At 36.5% G+C, this 25,645-nt stretch overlaps 1 protein-coding gene and 1 long non-coding RNA gene across 5 annotated transcripts; one reads left to right on the top strand and one right to left on the bottom strand.

The window, feature by feature from the left end:
• LOC127979547 (nuclear GTPase SLIP-GC) lies at positions 1-25,529 on the top strand. Of its 3 annotated transcripts, none has more exons than XM_052585081.1 (20): positions 1-55; positions 3,574-3,606; positions 3,680-3,742; positions 4,480-4,745; positions 5,188-5,403; positions 5,497-5,691; positions 5,803-5,981; positions 6,236-6,275; positions 6,558-6,641; positions 6,800-6,893; positions 8,740-9,133; positions 9,224-9,381; positions 10,331-10,454; positions 10,652-10,760; positions 10,949-11,082; positions 11,170-11,254; positions 12,037-12,911; positions 24,679-24,835; positions 25,035-25,154; positions 25,420-25,529. In XM_052585081.1, the coding sequence occupies exons 2-11, from the start codon at positions 3,594-3,596 to the stop codon at positions 8,976-8,978; spliced, it is 1,389 nt and encodes a 462-aa protein (XP_052441041.1). In that variant the 5' UTR covers positions 1-55; positions 3,574-3,593; the 3' UTR covers positions 8,979-9,133; positions 9,224-9,381; positions 10,331-10,454; positions 10,652-10,760; positions 10,949-11,082; positions 11,170-11,254; positions 12,037-12,911; positions 24,679-24,835; positions 25,035-25,154; positions 25,420-25,529. The 3 variants fall into 3 exon arrangements, with proteins under 3 accessions (XP_052441041.1, XP_052441040.1, XP_052441042.1); XM_052585080.1 differs by lacking the exon at positions 1-55 and adding an exon at positions 2,088-2,219; XM_052585082.1 differs by lacking the exons at positions 1-55; positions 3,574-3,606; positions 3,680-3,742 and having other exon boundaries at positions 4,603-5,094.
• Positions 20,671-23,673, bottom strand: LOC127979548 (uncharacterized). 2 transcript variants are annotated; one of them, XR_008158808.1, is made up of 4 exons: positions 23,378-23,673; positions 22,774-23,142; positions 22,477-22,589; positions 20,671-21,520 (listed from the first exon to the last, which is right to left on the bottom strand). It is a non-coding gene; the product is annotated as an uncharacterized LOC127979548 (long non-coding RNA). The 2 variants fall into 2 exon arrangements; XR_008158807.1 differs by having other exon boundaries at positions 23,449-23,673.
• Positions 25,530-25,645: the final 116 nt, after the last annotated feature.

Below are 25,645 nucleotides of genomic sequence, written 5' to 3'. Positions count from 1 at the left end.
ACTGCTGATCTGACAGTTGTCCAGAAGACAATCATTGGCATCCTTCACACGGAGGGTAAGTCACAAACATTCATTGCTAAAGAAGCTGGCTGTTCACAGAGTGATTAATGTTAATAGAAGGTTGAGTGGAAGAAAAAGATGCACAACCAACAGAGAGAACTGCAGCCTTCTGAGAGGCTCAAGCAAAATCATTTCAAGAATTTGAGTGAACTTCACAAGGAATGAACTGAGGCTGGGGTCAAGCCATCAAGAGCCACCACACACAGACGTGTCAAGGAATTTGGCTATACAGTTGTTGTTTTCCTCTTTTTAAGACACTCCTGAGGCGTCTTACCTGGGCTCAAGAGAAGGAGAACTGGACTGTTGGCCATTGGTCCAAAGTCCTCTTTTCAGGTGAGAGTAAGTTTTGTATTTCATTTGGAAACCAAGGTCCTAGAGTCTAGAGGAAAGGTGGAGAAGCTGATAGCCCAAGTTGCTTGAAGTCTAGTGTTAAATTTCTACAGTCTGTGATGATTTGTGGTGCAATGTCATCTGCTGGTGTTGGTCCATTGTGTTTTTTTGTAAACCAAAGTCACTGCAACCGTTTACCAAGAAATCTTGAAGAACTTCATGCTTCCTTCTGCTGACCAACTTTTTGAAGACGCTGATTTCATTTTCCAGCAGGATTTGGCACCTGCCCACACTACCAAAAGCACCAACAGTTGGTTAAATAACCATAGTGTTAGTGTGCTTGTCTGGCCAGCAAACTGTCCAGACCTGGAGCCCAGAGAAAATTTATGAGGTATTATCTAGAGGAAAATGAGAAACAAGAAACCAAACAATGCAGATGAGCTGAAGGCCACTGTCGAAGAATCCTGGGCTTCCAGACCACATCAACAATGCCACAAACCGATCACCTCCATTCCATGCCGTATTGAGGCAGTAATTAAAGCAAAAGGAGCCCCTACCAAGTATTGAGTACATGTACAGTAAATTATCATACTTTACAGAAGGCCAACAAATCACTAAAAATGTTTTTTTTTTTTTTTATTGGTCTTATGAAGTTTTCTAATTTGTTGAGATAGTGAGTTGGTGGGTTTTTGTTAAATGTGAGCCAAAATCATCACAAAAGAACCAAAGACTAAAACTACTTCAGTGAAAGAGAATGTGTTTAGAGTTTTGCAAAAAGAGCGCATTTGATTAGCAAATAGTCTAACTGCCTGAATGTTTTTAAGGTTTAGCAGAAAGAGGATTTTTTTTTGTTGGGTAAAAAATGTTAGCCTGTATGCACTGTAAGTCGCTTTGGATGAAAGCGTCTGCTAAATGCACACATTTAAATTAAAAATTTCTTCAACAAATTAGTTTAAGAATTTGTTTCGGAGATTAGGATTTAGTGTTTTAACAATTCCAAAAAATGTAAATGCAATCAATGCATTTGTTCTTAACAATGTGCATGTTTGAAAGTGACGTGACTTACAGCCAAGTATGACCCATACTCTGAATTCATGCTCTGCATTTAACCCATCCAAAGTTCACACACACAGCAGTGAACACACACCCAGAACAGTGGGCCTCCATTTATGCTGTAGCACCCAGGGAGCAGTTGGGGTTCAGTGCCTTGCTCAAGGACACATCAGTCGTGATACTGCCGGCCCAAGACTCTGACTCACAACCTTAGAGTTAGGAGTCAAACTCTCTAACCACTAGGCCACAACTTCCACAAATGTTAGTGTTCTTTTTGTAAGGAAGACAAAATTGGTGCAATAAAAAATTTATTGGCGAATTAAACATTCTATTCATGTCAAAAGACAAGTTTGATGCAAGTAAAAATGAAGAAAATAAAGTCTTGTCATTGTATTGTGCAAAATACAATAAATTTGGCAAACTCTATCACTGCACACACACACATGCCGCCTTGCTATGACACACATACTTATTAATAGACGACAAAACCTTACAATGACATCCCAATGAGCAAAACATCTAAATGATACAGTTGTATGAATTGGTATTGACCACCAGATGGCGGGGTAGAGCACTGTGTCAAAAGCTTCGAAGCATCAACGCGGTTAGTACTATACAGTCTGGTTCCAACACTCCCTGGTCTCCCCTACTCAGTGTCAAGCTGTGATTGGCCAGAGCTTATAGTTTTGCATGATTTTAAATTAGCCTTCCTGGTAGAACCATAGACAGTAAAAGAAAGATATAGTCTACTTTTCCGTATCTTGGATGGTCTGACGGTGAGTACATTTTCAGCGATTTTTTTTTTTGATGAACCGTTCCTTTTAATGGGTTTCTACACAGAAATAAAAATAAAACTTGAAGTTGCACGTAGAAAAAAAAGGCCATTTTATCTAGGTATATGTTAATTTACCTAACAGACCTGAATGATTTACTTTCACTTTTGAATCGCCAATTTTTGCCCTCAGACAAATAACACTGAAAAAGATGCTTGATTCATCCAATTAAAAAAATATTAAAGTGATGATTCATGTCTATTTTAACTTGAGCCAATGAAAAATATATGACTTGCCCTAAGGCAAACTGCACTGGTTTTGTTAATGTTTTAATTATTTATGTAAAACATATTATGTGTCGACCTACTTATTTTATTCTTTTTTCCCTTCTTTAACAGCGCTGCAGGTGTGTGAATCCTTATGTTCTGTTGTTTGTGCTGTTATTTGCACATGCACTAAACCTCAGAAGAAAACAAATAGATACTTTTCAACGGGTCACACACTCTAATCCATTCGAAATGAGTTTAAATCTAATTTAACATTATAATTTTGTTAACAGTGAATGGTTAATGCTAGGTCAATGAACGTCAGTTGTTGTTCAGAAAAAATAAATAATGCATTTGTTAAAAAATGGAAATCACTTTATAGAAATGTAAACTTTATTCGGAGCACCTAATCCCACCTCTACCCTAAATTTACCCACTTCTGAACAATAAAACACGTAACGGGTAAATAAAAATATAGGTCACAGGTATTTATTTCTAAAACTGACCACAATGCAGCAGTATAAAAGTCTTACAAACAAGTCATGTTGCATTTCAAGACTTCTGAAGCCATATGATATATTTATGTGAGGAAGAGATTAAACGTAAGGCTTTAATCATTGAAAACGATTCTGCTTCGCTAATGCGCTCACGTCTCATTCAAAATGAGAGGCATTTCACAACCAAGGATGACGTAAGGCTTCTTCTGGCGGCAATTTTTGAATATTGAACTTTTTAATATATTGTCAACACTTCTTTAACGTTGACTACTATTCTGGTAAGAAATCTAGACGACGTAATGGAGACTCTTCCAAAGGGGTGAATAACAAAAGATTTTGCTGCTGTCATGATCACTCCCAAAACACATAACACATTATACATTTAATTCATATTAAGGATGAGCTGGAACAGCAAAAAAGTCCAAACTTGACTCTTATTCCATGACCATACACCTCCACTGCGTCCTGTACCGTCACAATCTAGAACTTGCTCTGATAGTGAGACGGTTCGTTTTGTTATAATCAGAATAGACGTGTTCTTAAAAGATTGATAAGAAAAAATATAACATCTCTAATATGTTCTTTCCCCTACAGGACTTCCAATCGATCCTACAATGGCTAGCCAAGGTATGCAAATTAAAATATCATTGTACAGTCTGTGATTAAGGACAAATAATGAGTGGGACGAATTCTCTGTTAGGTACTAAAAGAAAACGAGATCATGACTCATCTGACTCGAGTATAGAGACAAAACTGACAACAAGTGAGTAAAATCTGAATCTGTCCACCTCTAATCTGTACTAGTGTTAATCAGTTAGTTGCCTATAAAAGGTCTGCAGAATTTAGAGATACACACTAACTTAGAAAGGTCATATCACATCCATCCATTTTCCAAACGGTTTATCATATGTAGTATCATGAGGATGGAGCATATCCCAGTCTCTCAGGCCATGGTCGAAAAACAAAACAAAAAAACACCCTGGACAGATGGCCATGTGTACCATTTTGAGTCAAGCACCTGAGCCATAAATGCTATATGACTGAACACTATTTATTAGAACTACATCCCTTATGAAACAAAAATATATTGCAGTATATTGGAAAATATAATGTAATATATTAGGCGCATATTCTTATATATGGGATTTTATATTTATTTATTTCCAATATATTGCAATATATTAAAAGCGGCAATCATTTTTATATTTTGCTATATATATATATATATATATATATATATATATATATATTCAAATATATAATATATTAGAAAATAAAAAGGGAAAATAATATATTACAATATATCGCAATATTATTAAGTAATATATTGGTAAATATATTTTCCTTTCGTAAGGGATACCATGCACTGGTAAAACATATACTATAATAGAATTAAACACCTCTTACTTATGTTGCTCAGAGTGTGTGTGTGTGTGTGTGTGTGTATGCAGGCACACCCATTGTCAAGCCCACTGTAACTCTCTTCTTTGTTGTACACAGATATGATCATAGAGAATGCAAGGCAAATTCTACAAAGAGTCACTAAAAGCTCAGACCTAAACGATAAAGGCAGCAGGAAGAAGGCAACCATAGGGGTTTTTGGAAAATCAGGAGAAGGAAAGAGCTCCCTTTTAAGTGCAATCTTGGGGAAACTGTATTTTTTACCCTGTGGTTGTTTTGGTGCCTGTACAGCTGTTGTTACACAGGTGGAAGCCAATCTGGATGACTCCAACTACACAGCAGAGATCGAGCTCTTCTCTAAGGAGGTTTCTTCATTTGTCCTAGCATGCCTTTAATGAGAGTTCTTTATCCATGTTTTTCTTCCCATAAGAGTAAATTCCCATTTGTAAATTTTATGGGTCAAGCTTCCGGTCTAATCCATGTCCATGATGAGACTGGAAGCTAGTTTTAGCCATACAAAACAACTAATTTTGCTGCTTGAAATCGCAAATTGATGGGTCTCCATATTATTTGAATGTATTATCTAAATTATGAGCACACTAATTTGTAATGCAAACAGTTTTACCATTTACTGCACGTTGTTATCCTTCTCGTTATTTCCCTATAGCAGTTAATGAACCAGAAGTCTCACCAATAGCTTATTTCTGCGTTGAAGTAAAAGGTGGTTAAATATGTAAATAAACCAGACCGGAAAGAACAGAACCAAGTCTTATTTTTCTCTATACCGTGTGTTTTGTACCTCTGCAGGAGTGGGAGAATGAGCTTAAAGATGTTTTCAAAGATATAAAAGATGAAAGTGAGCAAAGGAACGAGGACTTGATTGAAATGGCTGCAGAAAAGATCACTGCGCTGTATGGAGATGATGCAGACAAGAAAACATTAGAAGAGCTCCAGAATGATGAAACATTTGCTAAGATTGAACCATTTTTGTCTATCAGTAAGAAAATAATCTCAAGCAGTGATGTAAGTTTCTTGAGACTGTTCATTATTTAGCATTAAATGCATAATTCATTGCTAATTTGCTTTTCAGCAAAGTAAAACATTTTATCTAAACAGCTCTCTGAATTTACCAACGAAGTTGCAAGCTTCATACAACACAGTCAGACAAGTTCTGGTGGCTGGTACTGGCCGCTTGTGAAGAGCGTGACAATCAAGATACCAGACTGTCACGGACTCCTGGAGAACATTGTACTTCTTGATCTTCCTGGTACTGGAGACTGCAATAAGATTAGAGATGACCTGTGGAAAACTGTAAATCTATTTTAACACTCTTTTCAAAGAAACATTGTATCATATACATAGAACCACACAATAAATCTATTGTGACAGTATAAACCATATGTCTTATTTGAAATCCTGTAGAAACTGAGAGAGTGCTCTTCAGTGTGGATTGTAAGCGCCATCAATCGAGCGATCACTGACAGAGACCCCTGGGGGATATTGAAGCACTGCATTGAAGAACTGGGACCAGGAGGAAAATGCAAAAGCATTAACTTCATCTGTACGAAGACTGATGATATAAATCCAGGAGAATATATAAGGTTTTTTGTGAATGCTATAGAAAACTAAGGGCTGGGAAGTGGTCTAATTCTGAGTCATTACATATACTCTAAAATACATGTAAAGTCCAATACAGTTTTTCACCGTATATAGTAGGGGAATTTACTGTAAATCCTTTAACAGGTTTTTACTGTAGCATTTATACAGGTTTTTTTTTTACCATTTTGTAGAGTGTAGTAGTTATCTAGTAAGCATGCAACACTTCACAACTTTTTAATATTCATTTTTTTTTTAGATCTGTACGGCTTCCAAGAGACCAAATCCCAGAAGACAAGGTTGGTAAAATGTTTCTGTAGTATGGCCCCTTTGTTTTCATTGTGCAGTACTTAATTTAGCTGTCAATTTCCCCTGTACGTTTGTACTGTTGCTTTTACTAATGTTAGTGAGAGCTCATATCACTGTAAATGCAATTGAATGAATATAATAACCTACCGAGATGAAGAGGAGAATCTGTATAATACATAATCAACCCATAAATCTGATTTTACAATAGACCTACAATATATACACGTATATATTCATATATGTGTGTGTTTCTTTGTTTTGTTTTTAATTAGGATCAGAAAAAAACATGCATACTTCATAGAAATAACCATGCCAAGACAAGGGTCAAAGAAAAGTTTGAAAATTCTGAAATCAAGGTATTAATTTTTGCCTAATCTTCTTTATTACCATTCATTTTAACATTGTTGACAATAAGTAACAATGAACCTAAATGTCTACTAACTCTCAGAGTTCTTAACAGAATGTGTTCAAATTTACCATCAAAATAATGTGAAACATTTTTGTTTCTTTTTAGAAAATATTCAACACCGACAGTCAGTTTCAAGTTTTTACTGTGAGTTCCAATGCATTCTTTGACCACAATTTAAATCTGGAATCAAGTGAAACAGGTAAACTATCCTCTTTCTCAGGGCCGTGCACAGACCTTTTGAGGGGCATGTGCTGAAACTGAAAAAGGGCACCCCCCCCCCCCCCTTTATATATCAAGATTATTTAGTAAGCCTGCATAAAAGGAAGAAATGGTCACATCTTCATGACAAATTCAGTAGTAACACAAAATAATAGTCTCAAAAGCTTTAGATTTATTCACGATTAATAACGACCATAATAATAATATTAGATAATTAGATAATATAGATAAACAGGGTTTTAAGGGCTTCTTTAAACCTAATACAACAGCAACCTTCTGTGAGCCATGTATCTGGCAAAAATTTGATACTGTGGTGGACCAGGGATGTTGGTCTCTTTAAGGTCTCTTATTCACTACACTTTCCCTAAAATAAGCCAGCAATGAAAAAATAAATAAAAATAGTGAAAAGTACAGTTGCAGTGAAAAGCATTTCTGAAGGATCATGTGACACTGAAGAGTACTGAACTGGAGTAATGATGCTGAAAATTCAGCTTTGATCACAAAAATAAATTACATTTTAAAATATTCAAATAGAAAACAGTTATTTAAAATTGTAAAAATATTACACAATATTACTGATTTTGCTGTATTTTGGATCAAATAAATGAAGCCTTGGAATGAATCATGAATTACATTCTGCATGATAAAATATAAAGATTTCAGTGATCTTCTGTAATTTTTAATTTTTTTTTTTTTGTTACTACTAAATTACTGTAGTAAAACAATGTTTTACAACATTTTATACATGTGAGGACGAGCGGAGAGTATACCATAACATGATTAGCCTAAATGTTAATAAATTAAGTGTATCAGCAATCATAAATCAAAAAAGAAATTTATTATCAGGTGACGAGGATCACTCGTCGCTTTGTGTAAGTTCCAGTACGAAACAGCGCGGGGGGCGCACCTGTTATGATTTTCCGATGGTAAAAACAAATTATATGTTGTTGTATTACTTATCAATTTATCGTTTTTGACCAGCGAATGTGTGCAAATGTTATTGTTTTTCTGTCCGTCATTAAAACGGCGACGGCGCCTGACGCTGCGGGGATCACATTACATTTTCTTCTAGGTTACAAATTAGTTTTTGTAGCTATATAGACGGAGCGCTCAGTTTTTCCTGTGGTAAAATGCATTTGGCCAAAATAGCATTTTATTAAAGATGAAATGCTACTATCTGCACAGGCTATTTAAGTGTTGGCTATGACTAGATGGCAAATGCTAGCCCTGTCTCTCAGGCGACGTCCCACATGTCTCAGTCAGTGAGTCAGTCAGACATCAAATAAATAAAATATGAGCCTTTATAGACATAGTGTTTAGTAGTACTTATTCAAACAACAAGATATTTATTTACCCTTCGCAAAACTTTGTTCAGCTCAGCTGGTGTCTACTGTGCGGCTGCTGTGGAACTTCAGTTGATTCAATGAATATAGAGGGGGTGGAGTTATCAGCTTACTGACAGTTTGAGGATCGAAAAAGATTTACACAAGCTCGTTTTAAGAACTTTCATTTGCTAAATATTTGTAAAACAGACAGACAGACGTAAAGGGTGACCAATAGCATTGATTAAAAAAAAAAAGAAAAAAAAAAAAAAACACCACCAAAAAAAGGGCACTTCGGAGTGTAAGGGCATGTGCTCTGCACAGGTTGAGCCCTACCTGTGCACGTGCCTGCTCTTTCTGTTTCTTTCATTTTACCACTTTATTAATTCATGAGAAAATAAATAAACTTGTAAAATGGTTGCATGCATATTTTTAAGCGCAAGTTAAAAATATTTTATAAGCACTGATCAAATGAGCCCAAATCACATGCTTGTTTATTTATAGAAATTCCAAAGCTGCAGGATGATCTGATGAATTTTAACAAGACCATTAATATAGAATTGACCAGAGATTATGTCAATAAAGCAAAGGGAGTTTTGTCCTTGATCCAAAGCGGCCAGCTGGATAACGAAAAAGAGAAAATGGTACAGTCAGAATTAGAATTAGTGAGTCTTCCCAATGCTGCCACTGTTTATTATTCTGTAATTCATTGCTGTTGTATGCATGTGTTTAGATTGAAATGAAAGTCAACGAATTTAAGAACAACCTAAAGGAGTCACTAATTGAACTGGACAAATATTTTAGAAGCATTTATAAAGATCTGGAGCAGCATCTCTCAAAGGGAGTGGAAGAATCAGTGAACTCATGTGTTGCCTCCACAAAGAAATTGATAGCATCTGTGAGTGTGATTCAAATGTTTTGCACCGTTTTAATAATTACTATCCTTCCTTTTAACACTTAAATGTTTTTTGTTTTTTTTATTACTCAGAATAAAGATGGAAGAGGGTTCCATAAAATCCTTGGAGCTTTGTGCAAGAACTACGGGTGCTATTGGTCAAAGAATTGGGATGTAGTTCTAGACCTGAACAAATCATTGGCCAAACATTTGCACAAAAACATTTATGATGATTTCTGTAAGATTTTTCCGTAAGTTCTGTTTTCTTATTCCATTTGTGTAGTTTAGAATAAAATCCAGCAAACCATTTACAGTTACATGATCAAGTTTTTAAAATAACGTTGTTGTTGTTGTTGTTATTTATATTGTTGCCAACTTATTTTTTTTATTTTTTTATTATTAACATAAAATTTTATTAAAAACAGTAGCACGGCTTGTAAACCTGGACCAACTGTACATATAGAACAGTAAACCAGCAAATGCGACTATGCCAAGAAAGATACAGACTGAGTGTAGTTTTGTTGTGACAGCTTATTTTGATTATTTACTTATGTTTGTCACAAATGGCATCTATGCAGGACCCAAAAAATATGAGTGGGTTTGTACTGGTTTTCCTTCTAGTGATGGGTCATTTAGGCCAGTAGCATACACTTTGTAAAGGACAAAATAAATTATTTGTAAAGCACAAAAAGAAATGATTTGTTCACCTCCCAAGTCCTTTCTGGTCTGAATATTTTGTTAACTTCGCAAACATAGGTTAGATGATAGCAATATAAAGCAAACATTGTGTTTTTGGGAATTTAGCCTTTCCAACGATATCTCACGACCAATTCGTACGTATTTTACGAGGTGGCTTATTAGTACGAATTTGTACGACCTCACTCGTACGATTTTATACGACCCCAGTGACGGTTTAGGGGCGGGGTTAGGTGTAGGTCATTCTTACAAATTCATACGAATTGTGCAACTTGTAAAATACGTACGATTTGGCAACAATCATATGAATTTGTATGAGTGTGGTCGTGCGAATTCGTACGAATAAGCCACCTTGTGAAAAATGTACGAATTGCTGTGAGATCGGGTTGGCCTTTCCCATCACTATTCCCTTTCAGCAATTCTCGGATTATATATCAAGAATTACAACTATGTTCTGTAAAATGTTTTTAAAATAAACTGCCAATGGATTTCTTTTGGCTGCAGTGTGACTGGAAAAACAGGGAAGTCAGTGCAGGAACAGATTGACAAGTTCAGTATCAGCCAGAGTGACTCTGCTTACACCAGATCTGACATACTTCATTACATTCAGGATTTCATTATAATCGAGGTGAGTTCAGCTGTCCTTTTGGTGACATTAATGGGTCACACTCTGGCCCTAAACCTTGATGTCTGTTGAAGTCTATGTGAATCCTCATTCCTTATGATTAAGCAGGCTGTTTTTTTTATTATAAAGCAGTAGCACTAAAACACACCAAACAAACTTTTAATGGACAGATTTTTTTTGTGTTTTTCCCCTTTTGAAAGGAAACCAAACTGAAGGCTGCACTCAACAGAGACATTGTTGACAAGAAAAAGGACATCTACACATCAATACAAATAACAATTGTGCATGAAATGACTTCATGCTATCGGCGTAAGCTAGAATTTAAGAGTTACAATTTATCACAATTTATTTTAATTAATAAAAAAGCCACCCTGCATGACACAAAATAAATTTTTTTCATGCAACACAGATCCAGGAATCGATTTATTTCCTTGTTCTGATTGTGTCTTTATGAGAAAGAGAATGAACGAATGAATACGGAGTGTTGTTTATTGTAGAAGCTGCAGCTGTGAGAGGAATAGGATCCATGAAGAAAATGCAAGACCTGTTAATAAACACAGTCGATCAGAAAAAAGGAGACATGTTCGAAAAAGCAAAAATGGAAGTTCTTAAAAAGTTCAATAACTTAAAGGTACTGGTCTCACATTCATTAAGATGGTCATATATTCAGCTACAATGACTGAAGACAAATGGAATCTTCTCTTGTTTCTTTGTAAAGCTGGACATAAAAAGTACTCTTGAAAAAGAACTAGAGAAAGCAATAGAACGCTCAGAATCACAAAACAACAAAAAGACACGGATGGGTAAGAATGTCATCCTATATCACCACAGAAATAATTTTAAAGGGGTCATATGATGTGTTTTAAATGTTTCCTTTCTCTTTGGAGTGTTACAAGCTCTTGGTGCATAAAGAAGATCTGTAAAGTTGCCAAGACTAAAGTCTTTATAAAAGTTAAGACTCTGCCATGCCCTCCTTTAAACGACTTGTTTAAACACTCCCCCACATCTCTACGTCACAATGTTGGAAGATTTGCATAACACTGCCCAGATGTTTACACAAAGAAAGAAGGCAGAACTTTTATTCTCGTTGTTGCCGCTGGCACAAAGGTTTGGAGATGATGTGTGTTTCATTGTGAAAGCAGAACTACTTTGTTTGGCCTTTCCAAAAGCTGACGATATTAGCTTCGTCAGTCCTAGTTTGTTATGGGTTTTATTGTTTTTCTCATTCTTCTGGGAGACGGTACCACAATATGGTAAGGGGCATAACATTTCCATCACATGCTTGAGGTATTCAGCCAATCACAATTCACTGGATAGATGACCAATCAGCATTCACCTTGCTTTTCAGAACAAGCTTTGTAAAAAACGATGTGTTTCAGAAAGGCAGGGCATAGAGGAGCAACAGTAATGTACTACAATGTGGAAACTAATGTGTTTTTTAACCTTAAACTGCATTACACCAAATACACAACATAAACATCATATGACCGCTTTAAACAAACAGACTTTTACAATCTGAAGTAGGATATTGAATAATAATCTCAGTCATTGCCTCATGTAATATCTTGTTATATGTCCTTTCTAGATGTTTCCAGAGAGATTGAAGAGCTGGAGGGACTTCTAGATCATCTGGACTGAAGCTCATCAAGCAAGAGAAACAGCACAAATCAAAAAAAAAAAAAAAAAACATAATTACTGTATTGTGCAACAAGTGTAACACATTTTCAGCTAATGCTTTCTTTAGTTTCAGAGCATTTCTGAATTTGGGGTTTTATTATAGGATTGCATGATATACAAACTTTATACTGATTTGTTGTTCTTATAATGGTTTTACAGCAAGAGATATAAATTACATTTAAAAACTTAACTGTCTAATTTTCAAAAACCTGAATACGTTTGATTAGTTTATAGGATAGACTGGAATGTAATTGGAAAGGTCTTCCTGAAACATATATTTCTAAATTCTTGATGTATTTACAGCGTAAATGTGAATGTTATGTGAGTCAACATCAAAATTACTGCTGCTGATGTTCACAATGTACCTAATCCAAATACTGTTGAAATGTTAATAATTATTCATTGATAAATGGTCAATAAAAACGTAACCCTTGTCCTGAAGAAATTGAGGTTTCAGAAGGCATTTGTTCTCAGAAAATGTAAAATCAGGTCCTTGACTGATAACAGACTTTGTCTGATATGCAAACATTTGGCCTATACAGGGCTAACAGCAAAGCTTTGTTTTCACTTCATGTGCTTTCACTCTAATTGTCTCGGAAACGTTACTATTATTTTGTGAGACTAAAGTTCAGGATTTAGCAATGAATTAGTAAACAATTTGTCACTGAAAAAGAAGTCCACACCCATAGGTGTATTAGGTCTAAGATCCAAGGTCTTATTCTTTGCTTTACTTGTAAATGGAAACTGAATTGTCAGATTTCTCAGAGACATCATTCATACAAGGTAACTTTTCCATGATATTATCATATTTGAATTTTAAAGCCTTCTTTAGTCTAATAGTTAATAATATTTTATCGCGAAGAATAGTATAGGTGCATACATTTATTTTCAATAAATATTTAACAAATTTGTTAGTACTTTATTTCAGTGGCGTAGCCACGGGTGTGCCAGGCTGGCACACCTAAAAATAGATGCAGAATTATTTTTTATAGTCTCAATAAAAAATGTTTATTGGTTGATTCAGATCGGCACTTCGGAGCCTGTTCGCGACTCGGTTGATTCAGATCGGCACTTCGGAGCCTGTTCGCGACTCGGTTGGTTCAGATCGGCACTTCGGAGCATATTTGCAACTCGGATGATTCATGATTCAGATCGGCACTTCGGAGCATGTTCGCGACTCGGTTGATTCAGATCGGCACTTCGGAGCCTGTTCGCGACTCGGTTGGTTCAGATCGGCACTTCGGAGCATATTCGCAACTCGGATGATTCATGATTCAGATCGGCACTTCGGAGCATGTTCGCGACTCGGTTGATTCAGATCGGCACTTCGGAGCCTGTTCGCAACTCGGTTGATTCAGATCGGCACTTCGGAGCCTGTTCGCGACTCGGTTGATTCAGATCGGCACTTCGGAGCCTGTTCGCGACTCGGTTGATTCAGATCGGCACTTCGGAGCCTGTTCGCGACTCGGTTGATTCAGATCGGGACTTCGGAGCATGTTCGCGACTCGGTTGATTCAGATCGGCACTTCGGAGCCTGTTAGCGACTCGGTTGATTCAGATCGGCACTTCGGAGCCTGTTCGCGACTCGGTTGATTCAGATCGGCACTTCGGAGCCTGTTCGCGACTCGGTTGATTCAGATCGGCACTTCGGAGCCTGTTCGCGACTCGGTTGATTCAGATCGGCACTTCGGAGCCTGTTCGCGACTCGGTTGATTCAGATCGGCACTTCGGAGCATGTTCGCGACTCGGTTGATTCAGATCGGCACTTCGGAACCTGTTAGCGACTCGGTTGATTCAGATCGGCACTTCGTAGCCTGTTCGCGACTCGGTTGATTCAGATCGGCACTTCGGAGCATGTTCGCGACTCGGTTGATTCAGATCGGCACTTCGGAGCCTGTTCGCGACTCGGTTGATTCAGATCGGCACTTCGGAGCATGTTCGCGACTCGGTTGATTCAGATCGGCACTTCGGAACCTGTTAGCGACTCGGTTGATTCAGATCGGCACTTCGTAGCCTGTTCGCGACTCGGTTGATTCAGATCGGCACTTCGGAGCATGTTCGCGACTCGGTTGATTCAGATCGGCACTTCGGAACCTGTTAGCGACTCGGTTGATTCAGATCGGCACTTCGGAGCCTGTTCGCGACTCGGTTGATTCAGATCGGCACTTCGGAGCATGTTCGCGACTCGGTTGATTCAGATCGGCACTTCGGAGCCTGTTCACGACTCAGTTGATTCAGATCGGGACTTCGTAGCATGTCTGAGATTTTTTTAAATTCAGATCTGGACATCGAAGCAGGAAGTGTTTGTCAAACAGTTAATTGGTGATAAATGAATATTTCAACAAGTCCTCCAACTCATACGACCGTATGGGTCGTTTGTCACTATCCATAAATACGACCCACACGAGCGTTCTCTAAATTAGCGCCCCTATTGGCAACAGGAGGTATGATAAATGAACTTTCGCCTAAATGCATTGTGGGTTTATTTTAACATGTTTGCTATTTGCGTTTTGAATTGTTTGATTTAAACCCTCCCAGATGTTCGTGGATTTTGATGATATGGATTTTAGATGACTTCGAGACATGTACAGGTAAGGTTTTCTCCCGTCTCATAAAGTAGTCGATCGTTTATGAATAATATGAGTTTTTATTTTCAAATCGATACTGGACACTGTATGTCCTATTAAACCAGTTTGACGTTCAAATCATTTAATCGAAATCTGCAGCTTTATAAAGTTAGTTTTCATTGTGATATTCGTTTGAAATTCGCCTGTGGTGGAAAGAGGTCATGTAAAAGTCGCGCATTTACCATGTTTTTACCATAGTAACATGTCGCTGAACCATGTCACGTGTTATAAAACCTCAGTAGCCACAACTCAATGTATCTCCCGTCATAACTGTAGTTTTACTTTGGTATTTGTAGTATAAACACGTTACCATGCTTTTCACCACAGTAACTGTGCTTATTGTGTACTCTTTAGTTAAGTAACACATTTGCCATGCCTTTAATACCTTTTTGTAATGTAATTGTGATTCAGTGTTTTTTTTTCTTTTCAGTTTTGCAGTTTCTTCATATCACATACATCTCCAGCTCCTACAACAACATTCAGTGTCCAGCAGCTCTTTATGATGCTCTCTCTCTCTCTCTCTCTCTCTCTCTCTCTCTCTCTCTCTCTCTCTCTCTCTCTCTCTCTTTCTCTCTCACTCTCTCTCTCTCTCTCTCTCTCATTTTCGTTTCCTATTTTTCTGAACTGTAATTCATAAATAAGTCACACATATTTTTCTTTCTTTCTCTTGTTCATCATGGCATATTTTCACAGCTCAGAATCAGATTTTGATCAGTTCTTGTATTAACAGGGAACTTGTACTCGAAGCTCAACTTGAAGAAGTTTCCAGTGAAGATGAAGTCCTTCAAAGGTTCGACACAGGTAATGTTGAAGATATGTAGTTATAACTGATTTACTTTAATTAATTTATCCTTACTTTATGTTAATAACCTTCCTTATAGTCCTTCCTTTCAAATATTTTGTTCACAGATCATTTCTAACACACTGTCTAAACATGTATGTATTAAAACAACAACAACAACTTGTTACTTTTTCTTTATTCCAGCTGAAAAGGAAGACCATGGGCCTGTCAAACCTTGTTTGTGGAGAGGGATGAATTTGACCATCTTGTGTGTTTACGGAGAAGACCAAAAGCTGCTAAGGCAGATATTTCCAGAGGTACGTCTGTGTTGATCTGAGCACCTCGACAGAACTTTACTGCAGTTACATTTTGCACCGAATTTTATGTTTTTTACTTTTTTAAATACCTCACGACCCCATCAGTACAAACCCTGTGCTATGTCAAAGTATTAATAATTCAAACAAGTTCAGCAAATTCATATGATATTGTACAAGCGTACTCTCCAGCTTTTCCTCCTGCTGTCATTGACCATCGCCTCAGCTCTCATGCAGACTGTGTCCATTTTAAGTAGTCAGAGCGTTATATCCTAAAGTTTATATTGAGTCCACTGTATTCTTTATTAGCACCGTCTTAACCCGTTCTAACAGTACATGATATCTGTCCGCACCTCACAGTCTGCCTTTATTTCCATGTTGATTTTAATTGAACACGTCTGTTTAAAAGCAAGTCAGGAAATGCTGTGTAACTTGTCATGTGACACATCAGATCTTCAGTTAATTTGGCCAAATTAGATCATTTAAGGCTGTTCACACCAAGAATAGTAACTACAATAACTATTTTAGCATCCACACCAACATCAACCAATGATAAAGTTATGTTTATTAATATACACACTGCAGCGACGTTGATGTCTGCCACTTTAAATGATCAAGCTTTTGAAATGTGCATTTTGATTGGCTGTTTAATGTTCATCAGCTGGAAAATATATTCCACTGATGTTGTTCCTCTGTGTCATTAAGTATGGACTCATCCTTGGTATGAAGAGGTCTTTAAACTGCTTACAACAATCCTGCTGCATGTTATAGTGTAGAAAATAATTGAGAATAATATAGCTTGAAGATACAGCTTTCTTCCCTCTCATTTTGTTAAACTCAAACGCAAGATTTTGCCTTTCTTTGCTTGTTTGTCTTCATCTTAGTCCTTTACTCTCTCCACTCACTCACACATTCTCTCTTGCTCTGTTGTAAGGTACAAACAGAGCGGATGGTTGCATGATGGCCTCTTTCAGGTTTGTCAACTGAATGTCTACTAGTGTGGCTCAGCAAGTTCCTGTCATGATCAGCCCTCTCCAAGAAAGGTTTGTAGAAAATTGTAATCAATATTCATTTAATCCTCTAACCTGAATCTTTTGGTGAATTTACTTAATTATATCTGTCTTAATTCATATATAATAAGCAATAGTAATTAAACATGGGGTTAATAGACATATTTTTGTTTTACAGCTGAAGAGCAAAAACACAAAGAACATCAGTCCTGTTGGGGATGAGGAATGAACATGGCTCTATTGTGCCCAAACAGAAAAGAGTGAAAAGGTGCTCATCCCCATTGATGTGTCTGTATTCAAGCAATGCATTAGTACAGCATATGATGTTGATCTCTATTCAAGTCAGCAATTATCATTTTTCACATATACATCTTTTTATAAGTCCTAGAATGAACAAATCATCAGGGCATCATTTCTGGAATTTGGGCAGAAAATGACTGAATATGGTGAGTACTGACACCTGCACCTGTATTCACCAAAACTATTTTTCTTATGGACTTACAGTTTTTGAAGGAGGATGAAGTCAGTTGATGGAGAAATGAAGAACGAGATGTGTTGTATATGAAGACTTCAGATGCAAAAGCCTTTAAGTTCTGTATGAAATGTTCTTCTAAGAAGAATTTTAGAAGAAAACTTCAGGTGGAACTTAGATGCCTTTGCATCTGAAGTCTTCATATGTACTATGAGTTTTCAATACATAACTGATTTGTTATGACTGTTTTTATTATTTTCTACTTGTACAGAAAGACTGCAGTAGAAGGAAAGCTGGTACTGAGAACATTTGTCTTCACTCCAGACTAAAGAGAAGCGGGTCTGAGGCCAGAGATGGAGGAGTCAATGGTCACCAAATGCAGCGCTGCAGCCTGAAACTGTGAAGACTGAATTCCCAAACAGCTGTGTGACTGCACAGATGTTACGGCCATAAAAGAAACTTCACAACTGAGAGCCCATACCTCCAACAACCTTCAACAGGAATCAATGGTATGTCCATTACAACAATTCTAAATAATAATAATATATAATTGACACAATGATTTTGTCTCTCCAGGACATCTACGCAAGGTTTTTCTTTTGTTGAGGACCGTCAGAGACTCCAGCCACACGAGCCATGGATTGCTCTCAACATCACCATCAGACAGACATTATCACAGAACCAGCACCAGCAGACTGCAAAACAAGTTCCTTCAACAGGCAATCAGACTGAACTGAACTCGTACCAGTAACACCACACACACACACACACACACATACACACACCAGCAGCCTCATACTGTGTGCACTGCACTCTATCAGCTACACTGACTGGACTCTGACTCACTATTATTCTGCAACCTGATATTCTGTTTGCACTAATTCATACTGTACTGAAAGTGAAAGTGACGTGACATACAGTCAAGTATGGTGACCCATACTCAGAATTTGTGCTCTGCATTTAACCCATCCGAAGTGCACACACACAGAGCAGTGAACACACACACACTGTGAACACACACCCGGAGCAGTGGGCAGAGGTATATCTACAGTATACAGTGATTGTTGTTAATTGTTTTCATTTTGTTCTCTCTGTATAGTATAGTATTGCACTATATTTTCTACCTGTATTGAGCTCTTATGTATACGGTTTATATTTTTGATACTGTATATGTGTTGCAAATATATTCAGTACTTGTCATGCTGCAGTTTGCAGAAAAGCATTTTACCACCTGTATACTTGCATTCATGGTATTGTGATAATAAAATGATTTGATTTGAATTGGTCACATGACTTGTTCATCAGTTGTATTGTTGTGCTGGATAACAATTGCAAATTGTTTATGACATTGAAGAAGATCATGATAGAGACATGGATTTGAAGAAAACCAGGAGAGCTCTGATGATGAGAAGGAAACTGGATGTGATTCTTTGGTGCTCAAGACATTTCACCATGCCTTCATCTGGGTTTCTTCATCTGATTAAAATAAAATGGTTTTAATGTAACCCATTTTTATTTCACTTGAATATAATTTGTCTTAATATGCTTCTTTATCTGTCTTTATGCTGCATCCTAGTAAAATATTGCGTATGGTGTTGGATAATCAAGTATGGTGAATATTCTGTACTAGAGATGGTTTTTTGGTAGATACACCATTTAATTTTGTAAACAACACATATAATCACCATGGTTGTTTTGATGAAGACATGAACATTTAGTAATATTAATGAAATTCAGTTAGATGAAGAGCTGCATTAGAAGAGACTGCATGGACTTCATGCACAACTGAAGGTGATGAATCAAGGAAAGATCAACATGAATCCTGTTCTGTATTATAATGAAGATGTTCATGCACATTACTGATGTCTAGCTCCTGAGCAGGACAAAGATGAGACATTCTTTACAGAGATTTATGAATTAGGTATTTTATATTATGATTCTTTAAATTGCATGAATTGTATGGAACCATAAACTGCACACTGTCACACATTGTCTTACTGAATGACACATTGGCCTTGTCTGATGAAATGTCAGAATATGTATTTGTTGTCTTTGTTTACTATTAGCACTGTATTATTGCTCTTGATCTTATGAAATAAATTGAGCTCTTTCCAAATGGGCACTTATGTTGATTTTCTGGTGTCTTAATTCTAAGATAACTATGACTTCCAACTTACATAATGGTATGCTTTTGAAAAGACAACCTACAAAATGTGTCTCAACAGTTTGTTGCCAATGATGAGAATAGAGCTGTGCATTTTTTTCCTGCCCTTCCATCCCCAGGGGCCCAGTAGAGTCCCCTTGAAGAGCAAAACAATTAACATTCCAAATGGCTGTAAATCAAAATCTGATTATAGTTTCAAAAAGAAAATTGGTAGGACAACTCATTATGCTATGTTTACTAAATAATGTTTGGCACAGCTTTCAAACATTCATAGAAAAGTGCTATACATGTGTTTATAAAAGTACTCTTAGTAAAATAAAAAATGTCAGCCTGCCTCTCACATATGTCATATAACTTTGCACAATAAACATGCTTAGATATCCCTTTGTTTAAAAAAAGAAGTATTTTTCACAATTTCATTATTAAACATTTTAAACTACATTGCCCATAAGCCTTAGCCATTCTATCGATGGAAAGTGAAAGTCATGGCGCTGTTTTTTGTAGTTCAATTAAGTTATGTTCAGGTTTAAGGTTAGGATCTCGGTAAAGAGGTAATTTCACAAAATATAGCAATGCACCATTGTTAACTGAAGGTACTATTGACGTAATAATTACAGCAAAATTTACTTTGCAACATTAAACGTTTTTTAATTTGGGCTAAAAGAAAGTCCAGTCACAGCGAGTCCTCGAGTGCCAAGTGGATTTCAAAGCCAATGAAAATCCAGTTGAGCAGAAGCGACACCCTTACTTGTCCATATACGGCCATTCATGACAGGCTTTTCCGGGTTCTTGTGGTGAATTTATTTTCACCCACTAAATATAAAACTAAAATGACGGATTTGCATTGTGGGGTAAACCTGATTCAGCAATAGATTTGTTGATTACAGTTATTTATTTTCAAACAAGGGCCTCATATTTGCGATTATACACATTCTTTACCCTAATATTAATGTACAATATTTAAGCTCAACATTTTTGCATATACTGTATGAAAAAATAATATTATATTTATATATTTATAGTGTATTAAATGTATACATTTAATCACTTGTGTGTTTTTTGGAGATGTATTTACAATCTTGCAATTTTTAGCTCTACCAGTTAAACTACAGAAAAAAAGGAAAATAATAATAAAAATAAATAAATAAATACAATTTAAAAAACACAGGGATAATTTTTTTTTAGTAATTTCCATATCAGTGTTTATTGATATGTCAAACTTTTCAGACAAACAATGCAAATAACACCATTCTTTCTCTCTAGTTTGTCACTATGAAGAAATAAAAACAAAAAAATAATATATTATTGTGAAATATAACAACTTTTAAAAATTACTGATTGATAAAGTAACTAATAGGTACAGACAGAATTATGTAATAGAAAATCCCTTTAAAACTAAATTGGCTAATATAAAAATATATATATAAAATAAAAAAAATGAATAAATAAATAAAAATTGTCAATTTGTTTGCAGAGAAGTTTATAAAATGCCAAATAATATTTTTACAAACCAGGAGTTGCAAGGCACCAGCTGAAATCATATTCTTTTCTTTCATTTAAAAGTGATTAACTAATTAGAAAAATATTGTTAAGACTAATATTTCACATGATTACCTCTTAATCTCCTGTAATCACTGATCGCTTCTGTTGTGAACATATGCAAGACAAACTAAAACGGTTATTAATAATTATACTTTATAAATCATTTTCAGCTGGAAAATGCATTTCTATCATTAAATGACCTTAAAGGTCACACACACACACACACACACACACACACACACACATATATATATATATATATATATATATATGGCATATAGAATACAGTAGGTGGGATGGTGATAGTGACAGGAGTGTTCACAGTAGAGATGGGAGTGTTGACTAGAGGAGAAATAATACAAGTAGACATGCTAACGACTGAGAGCAGATGTGCCACACAAGAGAGAGTGATGTGGATGCTTTTGGAAGGGCTGCTATTGTGGAGAGCTGATGGAGAAGGACTCAGTAATCTGTCAGAAATCCTGCAAGACAGGAAAAAATTGAATTTATAACATGATGAATAATTAAAACATTGACAACAAATGAAAGTGACGTGACATACAGCCAAGTATGGTGACCCATACTTAGAATTCTTGTTCTGCATTTAACCCATCCGAAGTGCACACACACAGCAGTGAACACACACACACGGAGCAGTGGGGATCATTTATGTTACGGTGCCCGGTGAGCAGTTGGGGGCAGCGCAAAAAAAGTCGTATTGCCGGGCCGAGACTCAAACCCACAACTTTATGGTTAAGAGTCAAACTTTCTAAGCACTAAGCCACGACTTCCCCCTAGCAACGGGCTAGTGGTTAAAGACAACATAACTGCAGCGTGTATAATAATAAACAGAACTTTATAATTTGTTGGTAGCGATGCTAAAATAGTCATTATAGTTATTGTTCTTGTTGTAAACACCTTTAAATGATCTAATTTGGTCAAATAAATTAAAGACCTGGGGCCGGTTGCATAAACTGCTTAAACTAATCTTTAAAAAAGTTAGCCATATAATTTGATTTACTCTAGACTTGTCATAATTGTTTAAAGTCAGTTACAAAAACATAGATTGGTCCAATTTTACTAAGAAATATGATTATCTCTTGGTTAACTGCTAGTTGGTCACAGTCTTAACATAATAGCTATGTTTACGCAACCGGCCCCTTTTGTGTCACATGACAAGTTACACAGCATTTCCTGACACAGTCTGCATGAGAGCTGAGGCGATGGTCAATGACAGCAGGAGGAAAAGCTGGAGAGTACGCTTGTACAATATCATATGAATTTGCTGAACTTGTTTGAATTATTAATACTTTGACATAGCACAGGGTTTGTACTGATGGGGTCGTGAGGTATTTAAAAAAGTAAAAAACATAAAATTCGGTGCAAAATGTAACTGCAGTAAAGTTCTGTCGAGGTGCTCAGATCAACACAGACGTACCTCTGGAAATATCTGCCTTAGCAGCTTTTGGTCTTCTCCGTAAACACACAAGATGGTCAAATTCATCCCTCTCCACAAACAAGGTTTGACAGGCCCATGGTCTTCCTTTTCAGCTGGAATAAAGAAAAAGTAACAAGTTGTTGTTGTTGTTTTAATACATACATGTTTAGACAGTGTGTTAGAAATGATCTGTGAACAAAATATTTGAAAGGAAGGACTATAAGGAAGGTTATTAACATAAAGTAAGGATAAATTAATTAAAGTAAATCAGTTATAACTACATATCTTCAACATTACCTGTGTCGAACCTTTGAAGGACTTCATCTTCACTGGAAACTTCTTCAAGTTGAGCTTCGAGTACAAGTTCCCTGTTAATACAAGAACTGATCAAAATCTGATTCTGAGCTGTGAAAATATGCCATGATGAACAAGAGAAAGAAAGAAAAATATGTGTGACTTATTTATGAATTACAGTTCAGAAAAATAGGAAACGAAAATGAGAGAGAGAGAGAGAGAGAGAGTGAGAGAGAAAGAGAGAGAGAGAGAGAGAGAGAGAGAGAGAGAGAGAGAGAGAGAGAGAGAGAGAGAGAGCATCATAAAGAGCTGCTGGACACTGAATGTTGTTGTAGGAGCTGGAGATGTATGTGATATGAAGAAACTGCAAAACTGAAAAGAAAAAAAAACACTGAATCACAATTACATTACAAAAAGGTATTAAAGGCATGGCATTGTGGTTAATGATTTTTAACTACAAATACCACAGTAAAACAGTTATCATGGTAAAAAAAAAAATATGGTAAGTGTTGTGGTCACTGGTCATTTCAGATTCGTTGCGATTGCCACACATTCGTTCACTGGCATTCACAACATATTTGTAAAGAAAACGTCAAACTGCACTTACTTTGACATTAATTGCAGACAATCAGAACAGTACCTTAAAAAATAAACCATAAAATAAAATTGTTTACAAACCTGGACAACAACGCATGGTAAGATGTTGGGTCACGCCTCCTTTTTTTGGGTGGTAACGATGGTAACGACAGTCAAAGGTCATTTGATGACGACACACCCGACAAACGAGACTGTCGTAATACGGCCGCTAGAGGGCGCTTGATTTTAAAACGTAATAATAGGTCGTAATATGCTGCTTGCACAAACGACCTATGTGGTCGTTTTTAAGAGGAGGACAGTCTCGAATATTTGGACTTGAGGCTTTTTTTTACCTGTCGATTCAGCATGTACATGGACCCACACACAAAGGTGGACACACTCTAGACGGGTGTGCCAGGTAGGTTGATCACCCGTCCCGCGTAGCGCGTGCGCGCACAGCGTTTGAGCCCAATACATGCCTCCCACAAATTGAGACTGTGTCACGCATAATCAATGCTTGCTCAAAAAAAGTTGGTCGCTATATCTGGAGTCACCAACCCGTCGATCGCGGTCGACAAGTCTATCTTGGAAGCATTTTAAGTCGATCGCGAAGATTTTTCAAAATCTGAGAAAAAAGGTGCGAGCCTCCGGTGCGAGTTGGGAGGTGCGAGCCTCTGCTGACTGCGCGCGCACCTCCCGAAACAGACGAGACAATTATACTTGACACAACTGTTTTAGACTGAAAACCAGACCATACAACTGATTTAGACGCGGGTGCCGGTGTGATGAGATGTGCTAATATCCGTCTGCTCGGGCATGATTGTTTTAGGCCTGTAATTGATTGATCATTTAAGTAATAGGGATGGCACGGTTTGCTGAAATAAAAACAAACAAACCGTTCGCTTCACCACACACGGTTCGGCACGTGCTTCAACTTAAATCTGACAAAGCATCTGTAATTTCATCTGTAATATGTCTTGCTATAAATGGCACGTAAAAAAAACAGGGTTCAGCTAATAAATGTTTCTGTTGATGCATGCGCATTCTGGCTTCCCAGACATTACAAAAACATGAATCTGTTTTGATGGACTTGCTAGCTCACATATTAGAGAGCTTTCCAAGTTCTCTCTCACTCAGCTCTGGTTCTTTACTGTCAGTGCAAGATGGACTAAATGAAAGATAAAAAATTAGCGTCATTGTGTTGGCATGAATAATAGTCAAATATGAAGTGTAGAAATATATTTGACTGCCCATTATACAAAATTTTTGACCACCCAATGCACCAACCTGGAGAGACTAATAATAATAATAATATAAAAAATATATTTGCAGGTGAAGTATCTATCAGGACTTGGAGGTTTTGGAAAAAAAGGATGTAATTAAGAACATAATGCAAAATGTCATAACAGATGATCTGGCTAAGGAGTTCAACTGGCAGGGGAGAGGAGATAAAAGACCCTTCTGCTTATTTTAGTAGATGTGATCAGAGGTAAAAACACCGCTGCATTAACACTTTCCACATACTGTACCAAGAATGTTTGGGTTTATTATTATTCACATTCACTAACTTCAATAGTGTAAGCATAAGAAATAATTCAAGGCCAGAGATGTTTACCATATTTGCATATGTACGAGGGTCTATGCAGTTCTTGAGAATGAGAAATCATTTTTCAAGTTTCCTCTTTCAGATGCTGCTCTGAGGCACAAAATTAACTGGGTAGACTGCGAAACTGAAATAAAAAAATATTTACAGAAAATGGGTTACAAGGCTGATCGACTTGGTCAGAAGAGACCTAGAGAGTATGAAGGTGAGTGACAAATGTCATTTGACTGTGTTTTTCATTTTATTTATTTACTTTTATTATTTGATTCACTTAAACCTTCAACTTAAAACGGCAGATTAAATACAAAACATATACAAACATTATAATGCAGCTTGAGCATGATTTTCTAAAAGAAAAAGTCAGAAACAGAAATAATATTTCAATTTGTAATTAGTGTAATAATGATCTTGTCCATAGCAGGTTTTTATTTAGTCAACTTTACGTATATGTTTGTTCTTTCCCCCTGTAGGTTCTCAAAATGAATCTCACACAGGCCTTGACAGCACCATCCAGTCAGCCGTTGAAAGACAGCCTTTTTTTGTGTGACAGAGTTTTGAATCATTTACTCATAGACCTACTCATATATATATATATATATATATATATATATATATATATATATATATATATATATATATATATATATATATATATATATATGTAGCTACATAAATATGTACTAATAATCTATCATA

This window comes from Carassius gibelio, chromosome B19 (genome assembly GCF_023724105.1).
Source record: "Carassius gibelio isolate Cgi1373 ecotype wild population from Czech Republic chromosome B19, carGib1.2-hapl.c, whole genome shotgun sequence".
NCBI lineage: Eukaryota > Metazoa > Chordata > Actinopteri > Cypriniformes > Cyprinidae > Carassius > Carassius gibelio.
This window is presented reverse-complemented; position numbering and strand designations above follow the sequence as displayed.